Source organism: Bacillus rossius, chromosome 6, assembly GCF_032445375.1.
Source record: "Bacillus rossius redtenbacheri isolate Brsri chromosome 6, Brsri_v3, whole genome shotgun sequence".
Classification (NCBI taxonomy): Eukaryota; Metazoa; Arthropoda; class Insecta; order Phasmatodea; family Bacillidae; genus Bacillus; species Bacillus rossius.
The window spans coordinates 1698967-1708032 of NC_086334.1; the positions used below are offsets into that span (position 1 = coordinate 1698967).

A 9066-nucleotide genomic window follows, 5' to 3' on the forward strand; every position below is an offset into this window, starting at 1 on the left:
TTGCAAGCTCGTGTGAAATAGTAACGAGAGTGCAAACATAATTCCATGGGGTCCTCCCAGGAAGCTTACAGATTTTCGCTCGTGATTGCAGTTGAGACAATCTAGATAACAATGAAATTGTTGGCAGAAAATTACAAAAAAACAGTAAAAAAACAATTTTAAATAAAATTATCTACGTTAACATTCTTTAAAAATGTAAATACATACCAAATAGAACAACTTAATTGCTACAAAGTTTTTGTAAACCACACATAAAATTTAAAATATCACAGTTATGCATGCTACAATGGTGTTAAAAGTTTTCTCAAAACATAATTATAAAATTATTTTAAATTCTTAGTTACTCAAAAATAAAAAATTATGAAATAAGTGCAAATATAAAAAAAATATGTGGACATGCAGGGTTAATAAATGATCCCCAAAATATAAAATGAGTACTATAAGTGTAATAGTCATAGTCAATTATGATTAATGTAATCTAATGACATTAAGGTTTGGATACTAGGTCAAGTAAATTCTTTGTTACATTAGATTTTTTTTTTTTTTAAGAATCAGAATCAAAGAAAATGGATTTTTATTTAATTCTGAATACTGTGTGTTTTGTCCTATATGTATTTTGTAAAATAATATGAAATATTAAAAAAACTCACATTGAAGATAACAATACATACATATACAATATGATAAATAACACATTATGTATGAACTATGAATTGTACATTTTAAAAATTATTTTCAGCTCTCTGAATAAATTTTAAAAAAAGAATCCATATTGAAATCTGTAATAAATTGTACTTGGTGCATTACCATAGAGAATGTTAAGGAATTTAATTTACATTATAAGTCAAAACTCATCCTACAATAGACATTTCCCAACAGTAAAATTGTAATAAAGTCATAGTTATTCCTAACTGGTTTTTAAAATACCATGGCAGAATAGTCATCACTCATGTATGTACCTGCCAGCATGCAGTTTTGACTATTATGTCTTTCCAGCCATTACAGTGTAAAAACTGTTCAGCCTAGTAACAAATTAAAAATCTAATTGTATTATGTAATCCAAGAAAGCTTGGAATGCAGTTATTTACACCCTGTCACACTATTCTGGCCTGATAACAAAATGTACAAACAAAAGGGAAACAAAATTATAAATTAAAAAAGGGTTTCACGTAATAAACCCTAAATAGCACAAAAAATTATTGTTTTTACAACATAATTATCTGGTCTATTATTTAAAATTATGAGCACATAAAAAGCCTACTAATTAATGTTAGACATTTTTACTGCAAGGTACACAATCTAACCACCTTAGAAACTGTTTAGTTACGTTAAATCATTAAATAACAAAAGTTGTATGGATTGAATACAGAACAAAGAGTCTCTTACATTTTTACATTGTTATTGGTTTAAAAGATAATAAATTATAAATAAAACCAAACTAATATCCATTATCCTACTTCACACACCGAGACTGGTTTAGGGTTACCAGAGGTTTCCATTTACCCGCACATGTCCTGTTTTACTAGTATAGTTGTCTGTTTTGGTGCTTGAGAAAAAAAAAAAACATTTGACAAAAAGTGCTTCTGTTTTCCGGAAAGCAGTGTCCATCTGTCAGTGCTACCCTTCAGGTGGTGCCTACCTGTTCTTGGTGCCTACCGGAAGGCATTTCCATGGACTTGTAGTGAGTATGCTGTCTTACGCACATATGTGTCGTGCCACTGCAAAAGTCTCCTGAAAGTTGGTGGACACGTGAAAAATAATAAATAATACAAATAAATATCAATAATAATTGGTTACAACGTAAGAGAGTAAAAATATAGAAGACTGTATTGTATGCCGTGGGAGAATGTGATGGAAATTAAACTGCAACTGCGACCTGATATTTCCAGTGGTAAATGTTTGAGGACGATGAAAACAGAGGTTTTGGAGAAAACATCAAATGGATTTTTAAGGTTGTACAGCAATTTTCTTATTCACAATTTCGTGACAAATTTACTAGAGCATTAAAACATTCTAGAACATAATATTGTCATATATTGTCATATTATGACAATGTCCAAAATGGTTGTAACTGCCCATCTGAGAATTAATTATTGAGCATCTTTCAGGAAAATTTTCAAAGACATAAGGATGTATACATTCTGTGAATATTGTTACTTTATTTTGCTGTGAATGATTACCAAATTGGTAAACTAATACTTTTAATTTAATATATAAATATACTTTTGTATTTGTACACCTAATATATTGAGCCAGATTGTTTTTAAATCACGTTTTTGATAAATTCACCTACAGCCTAGTAATGTAGTCATCATATTTGCAAGAGTTTATTAATAGTGCTCATTACGTTGATGCGTCTCTCTGAAAGCCACACATCTGGTAACCCTAAACAAGTTATTTGTGGTGAACAAATAATGTCTGAGGCAGTTGCAGCTAACTATGGAACTCACATCCCAAGAGATTTCATTACTAAGTTTACGATATAAACTCTAACCCTAAACGATGACAAGTAATTGTTAGTATAATAATGCCGTGACTACTTGTGCACGGGCAGGTGCCTCTTGAGGTCGCTGCTGCGAGCGAACTTGCGCGAGCAGACGTGGCAGGGGAAGGGCTTCAGGCCGCTGTGCACGATCATGTGGTTCTCCAGCTGGTGCGCGCGGCTGAACCGCTTGCCGCACACGTTGCAGCCGAAGTGCTTGTCCTCGGAGTGGCAGCGCTGGTGCTTCTCCAGCGCCCCCCGCGTCGTAGAAGCGTCGCCCGCACTCGCACAGGAGCGGCCGCTCGCCCGCCGGCTTCGAGCCGCCGTCGCGCGCGAACGCCTCCTCGCACGGCCGGCACGGCGCTCGGAGCTCCGCGTGACGCGCCACGTGCGACTTGAACTCCGCGCTCGTGGGGAACCGCTCGTCGCACTCCGCACACGCGAAGCCCTTCTCCGAGCGGTGCGTGCGCATGTGGTTGTTGAGCACGCCCTTCTGCGTGAACGCACGCCCGCACACGCTGCAAGTGTAGGGCCGCTCGCCCGTGTGCGTGAGGATGTGCGACCGGAGGTAGGTGTTTATGGTGAAGCGCTTGCCGCAGATGCTGCAGCCGAACGGCTTGTAGTCCGTGTGGATGCGCGAGTGGATGTTGAGGGCGCTCTTCTGGGTGAACGTGTTCCCGCATTCGTCGCAGGAGAAGTTACGCTCGCCCGTGTGGGACACGTGGTGGATCTTGAGCGATCTACGGCTGGCGAAACGTTTCGGGCAAATCTCGCAGGCGAAGGGCGTCTCTCCCGTGTGGCGTCGGATGTGGACGTCCAAGTTCGGCTTCTGGGTGTACGTCTTTCCACAAATGTAACATGCGAACACTTTCTCGCTCCCTGAGGGACGGGAGTTTGAAGGCTGCGTCAGGAAATGTTCTCCCACGGGAAAGCCGTCGTTCACGTCACTACCCTCCTTGGATTCCTCGGACGTGTTCTCGGTCACGACTCCTGCAGTCTGCACGGGATTCTCCAGGTGGCCACGGAACTGTTCTCCAGCGGTTGCAATGGATGCTTCTTCTTTAGTCCTCGCATCCGTGATCTTCACAGGTTTCAACTGCTTCTGCTTCTTTTTGGTCTGATTTAATAGTAACTTTCTCTCAGCTGTAAGATAAAGCAGTTGTTAAAATGGATGTACACAGTAACTGCCACACTAAGTTCAGGTAGGCTTATAAAAGGAATAATAATCACCTTTCTCCAGGTCTTTGAAGTCTGTCTGTGTGCTAATGTTATCAGTGAATTTTACTTCCCTTGGAGGTGACAACCTACGTTCCATTCTGTGCAACATACACAAACAAAATCATTACCAGCTTTACAATACAGTGTTTAATAAGTTACAAATTAAAAAAAAAAACACACACACACACACATAGACGCAAAATAGTATGGACATAACAATATAACTTTTGGATTTATAATAAAAATGAATCCCAAATTAAAAATGATATACACCAATAATTTATTTGACCATTTAAATATTCTGAACCCTGATTACAAATAAATTATCTCCTCCTTCTAACTCAAAGCTTGCATAGTTGAGTTTCTGTGACATACTTAAAATATGATGATGAATCATTTGCATAGGCTATGTACTAAGTGATGTTGGAAAAATTTTCACAGTAAAGCATTCTATTAAAAAAACCCAAATTCAACAAAACTTTAAATAAAAAAATTAATTTCTGTTCACAAATTCTGGAAACATATTTTCATACCATTATTTGATTTATTTTGTCAAAGAAATCTTAAAGTTTTGCCCAAAAATTTTTTTTTATATTTTTGGTAACTATATATTGCCAAGAATTATTTTTAAGTGGGAACTTTTTGTAGGCTAGTATGCGATGGTGTGGTGCATCTTAAAGTGTTGCAAAAAACATGTGACAACAACAGTGGACAGTTTGGTAAAAAGAATTAAAGGACTTAACGAACCTTACCAAATGTGAAACAAATGTGTTTGATTTCATTGTTTTAATGCTTTACAAAGTGATCAGTAAAATATAATATCATTCATTTGTTTTTAAAACAGTTTAAACTCATACTTGTTCAGTTAATGGTTTAAAATAACAAAAAAATACTTCAACAAAAAATATCACTCAGAATTAAGTTCCAAAGTTAGCTTTATCAACATTAGGACAAATTCTATTTTTTCAGGTGTCTACTTCAGCAGACAAAAAAGTGTCTCAGTGCAACTGGTATGGACATCGCTTGTGTCGTTACGTACAAACCAGCTCCCGTCAGACAGAGAGCGCGGCTCAATGAGCATCTTGCGAGATTCAGAATGAAGCTGTTACGATTCATTCACTACAGAAGCAGGCACGTAACCAGAGGGGGACAGGGGCCGCTAAACTGGCAGTCATTTTAACTATAGATATTTACTTGAACACCGGTGTGTTAGAACACAAAAAAATATTGGAGGGCAGATGAACATAATTATTTGTACTGAGAGATACATACATGTACATCGTCAAATATTTTTATATAACTGTTATTTTTTTGCATACTATCCAACTTGTGATGTATCCGAAGTGAAAGGACTGGAAATATCAGTTTTTATTTGCCATCTTAGTTAAAATTAATATGTGGTAGCGATATGTGTTGTCAGGAAAGGTTTTGAATATGTTGGGTTGAAACAAAAAGAGGGGGGTGCCAAGACAAGTTCTCGCTCCAGGTGGAAACTAGTATTGTTACATCCCTGTACAGAAGCCAGTTGCACCTCCAAGTAAATTAAATAAGTTCCTGAATAGTATCTGCTCATAACGGCAGAATGCAAGCGACCACACACGGCGGGAGAGTGGCGTATAGTGACGTACGTGTGCACCGCCGGGGGCTGGCATGGCTTGCCGACGATGCTCAGCCGGTTCTCCGCGATCTCGAGCGTCATGATCTGCGGCTGGAAGGCGGCCATGCCCCAACACCTGTCCCCACACGTGCCGCTCATCATGTACGAGGCTCCTGCGTGCTGGGACTCCTGCCGGCCACACAAACCACGTTTAGGGGCGAGGGGGTCAACAAACCTAGCTCAGCGATACTTCATTAGCTGGGGCCGTGTTCCAACTGGTTTGGCACTTGATGGTTTGCATTTTGCAGGTAGGATTTTGAAGTATACATCATAACGATTCAACTGTCACTTTTTTGGTACCTTGCACTGGTGGTCAAAAAAAAAACTAATTCAATACTACCGTAAAATAATAGTAATCTAATAAAAATAACTTCCTAAATAAATAGTTCATTTTTCTAGCCATTATTTCATATTAAAATAAACTTAATTGAAAAAATTTATAATAATATTGTTAATTTTATTAAGTAATGTGTGATAGGAACATTACATGGTTTTAAGAAATATTGTTATAATAATGACCTAATTTATTAAATAGCTTTCATGTCACATAAATGTTTGTTTATACCAATGAGTATTCAGCACCGGTGGGAGTTTACACTAAAATTACAATTTGCATTAAGTTGTTTGGAAGTTCAAAGTTTACACAATGCAAAAACATACCAGATTTTGTCAACAAAATCTGCATATTTAACATGCCAATGGAAATACAATCTGTTGTGTTCACGAGCATAGGCGTGCCCAGACATTTCCATTAGGGGGGCCCCTGCTAAATTTTTAAATCAGAAGCTGAATTTAGAATGTTAAATAGCCTAAATACATTCACTCATTGCCGTGTTTATATTTATGTGCAGTATCAACGAGATATGTTTATCTACTAGTTAATATTTATATTCGTATAGTTTTAACAATCTTGAAAATATGTTTTTTTTTTCATAGATAATGTTTAAAGGGTACTTACACATTTTCCCCCTCGAATTTTCCAATAGCTTGGTCCAGATCTACCTTGAAATTAACATCTTTTTAGTGAATGAAAACACAGCAATTCAGACAACAAAACTTTAACAAACCTCTTAAAATATTTTTATTTTTTGCTTGGCCATGACCTCGTGTTTTAAATAAACTAAGGCGGCTGTATTTCCAGAACGATAAAATGTTTAAAAATATTGTTAATTAGTACGCTGCAACACTGAAAAACAGTTTGAGTGTCACGGTGCCAGGAATATACGAATATTAACGAACGCATTAGAGAAAATGCCGATCTGAGTGATTACATTAGGGGGTCCATGGCCTACCTGGCCTCCCCTGTAGGCACGCCTATGTTCACGAGGAACTTGTTGAGGCGCATGTTGCCGTCCCTCGGCAACAAGAGGACATGTCACACATGCATGAAATGCTTTTAGAAAACCATCCAGATCTCAAACACATCATACAATATGAGTATTTTTTAAATTATTACTATGGGTACCGATTTGGAAGGCCTCAAGTTTACAAGTGTTCAATGTGTGAAGAACTAAACACAAAAATAAAATCTTCAACTTTGAATGACAATGCTAAATGGGCCGCTGTAGCAGAACTGATGGTTCATAAAAAGAGAGCAAGCAAGTATTAACTGAGCTATGCCCTAACAAAAATGATGTATGTTGTATCTGCTTTGATTTTATGCAAAATCATCCTCTGCTATGCATGCCTGTTCAGGATATGTTTTATTTGAGGAAGTTATGGCATTATGTATTTGTTGTCCATTGTGTAGGAGATAAAAAAAACACATGAGCTACATTTAAAATACTTTAAAAAAGTGTGGACGGATGATTAAGTTAGGTTATCTACAATAAAAATTCTGTGAACTCATGTGAACAGATTGGTTGGGTCAGGATAGCTACATCTTAAATTGGTAATTCCTAAGCAACCATTAAAAATATTTTACAGTATTTTTAATGTAGCTATGCTAACCTAACCAACCCTTCTCAATATTATGAAGTATTTGTAAGGTGGCTAACCTAACCTGAACGACCATTCTCACAATTTAACGAAAGATCTCCAAAACATTAACATACAGAGCCTCACGGGAAAGCAAAAAATGTTGGCAGCTACATCAATGCACAAATATTGTAATATACGCTATAAACTGTGATTTCTCAGCAACAAGTAGGAACTTGTCAACTCTGTTTTCAGGGTAAGTACAGGAACATCTGTACTGTTCAAAAAAAGTATTTTCGGTATTTTATTATTAATTCCCGGAAAATACGTGACGTAAGAATTTAACCCAGATTAGTTACATTAATAATACATATTTCACATGCAATGAATACATATTACATGTTTCATGCAGCTGACGTACCATAACCAACCGTTCACCTGTTTTTACAATATTTTTAATGTAGCAAAGCTAATCTGACTGTCCATTCACACCAACTGACAGTATTCTAAATGCTGCTAACCAGAAAGTAAAAAAAAAAAATCATTTTTAATTTTTTCAGGCGTGCTCTTATTGTAGATAATTAGCTAAGATTATGTTCAAAAGACACATAAAATGTAAATAATTAAAATAAGTTTAAGTTCAGATTAAGTTTTAAATCATCAATTCTACGTCTAACTCCCCAGAGCCACGCTGAGTCCAGCGTCTGCCTCACCTTGTTCAGGTCCGTCACAAGCACTGCAGTCGACAACGGGGCCGGTGGCATAACGTCCTTCATGAACTGCGTGGCAACTTCCATGGTGAGGCACACTGGAAAAACTTATAGCTCACAGAATACTGTATTTTTACTATTTTTTTCTTCTTTCAAGTCAGATGTATTGGCATTCAATTCGCCAAACTTTCTCATGAAAATTTTGAGTGTTCCTGTGATTTCATGAAAAAGTGGACAACTGTAATTAGGACAAATGGACCTGGAATCGAACCCAACGTTTAGACGTTTTTATCACTAAGTCGTTCCATGGGTACTTTAGCTCATTTGTGTTCAATGCCATATATTATACAAAACAAGTGTACAAGAACATTGTTCTCAAACCTAGAAATAAGCTCTACTACTATGTGGCCAAAACAGCAATACAAAATACGGGTTGCATTAAAATAACTTTTTAACATTAAGCATGCACAGGAAATTTACATTAGGTACTATAACCTATAAACTCATCGTGTTTAACAAAATTTTATTTTTGCAAATAAAATACCTGAAGATTAGAGGTAACTAACAACAATTTCTTTCCGAAGCTATAGTACCGTCATTTATATAAGAAAACACCACAAAAAGTGGAAATAAATCCATCATAACAATTCAAATACGAAGTAAACTTCTTCAAATCGATAAGATTAAGATTCGAATCTTCCTTCAGCATGTAAATAAGGTCGATTGTAAAATCTTTCATCTTGGGTTTTTAAATTATTTATTTAATTATTTTAATTATTTATAAATTACATAATTTTCCATTTAAGAACATTTGAAATTAGCTCATTTCAAAACAAAACCAAAAATCAAAACAGTAGGTACTAATCTGTAAAGAAGGATATATTTAAACTGATTGATACCATCTTGAATTCAAACAATCTAAAAAATATATATTTGAATATATTTTTTTTAAATATAAAATATAGTTAAAAAACATTTGCCGAATGTTGCTTTCATAGGGCGGTGGCTCCAGCGTGCCACTAGGCTCGAAGGCTTGAATAATCTAACTAGTTATAGACGTGTTGCGCAATACCTGCCAGCCT

At 36.4% G+C, this 9066-nt stretch overlaps 1 protein-coding gene across 2 annotated transcripts; it reads right to left on the reverse strand.

Annotated features, from left to right (window-relative positions):
- Window positions 1–295: 295 nt before the first annotated feature.
- Window positions 296–8695, reverse strand: LOC134532476 (zinc finger protein 135-like). 2 transcript variants are annotated; one of them, XM_063368893.1, is made up of 5 exons: window positions 8529–8695; window positions 7988–8082; window positions 5329–5486; window positions 3713–3798; window positions 297–3625 (listed from the first exon to the last, which is right to left on the reverse strand). In XM_063368893.1, the coding sequence occupies exons 2-5, from the start codon at window positions 8069–8071 to the stop codon at window positions 2517–2519; spliced, it is 1437 nt and encodes a 478-aa protein (XP_063224963.1). In that variant the 5' UTR covers window positions 8072–8082; window positions 8529–8695; the 3' UTR covers window positions 297–2516. The 2 variants fall into 2 exon arrangements, with proteins under 2 accessions (XP_063224965.1, XP_063224963.1); XM_063368895.1 differs by lacking the exon at window positions 8529–8695 and having other exon boundaries at window positions 296–3625; window positions 7988–8511.
- Between the last annotated feature and the right edge of the window lie 371 nt (window positions 8696–9066).

Excerpts from the sequence above, each read along its gene's own strand:
- LOC134532476 (XM_063368895.1), bottom strand. The coding sequence starts at position 8,071 with ATGGAAGTTGCCACGCAGTTCATGAAGGACGTTATGCCACCGGCCCCG. Across the intron at positions 5,487-7,987 it reads TTGTGACGGACCTGAACAAG|GAGTCCCAGCACGCAGGAGC; the intron begins GTGAGGCAGACG and ends TGTGGCCGGCAG. Across the intron at positions 3,799-5,328 it reads CAGCCCCCGGCGGTGCACAC|AATGGAACGTAGGTTGTCAC; the intron begins GTACGTCACTAT and ends TATGTTGCACAG.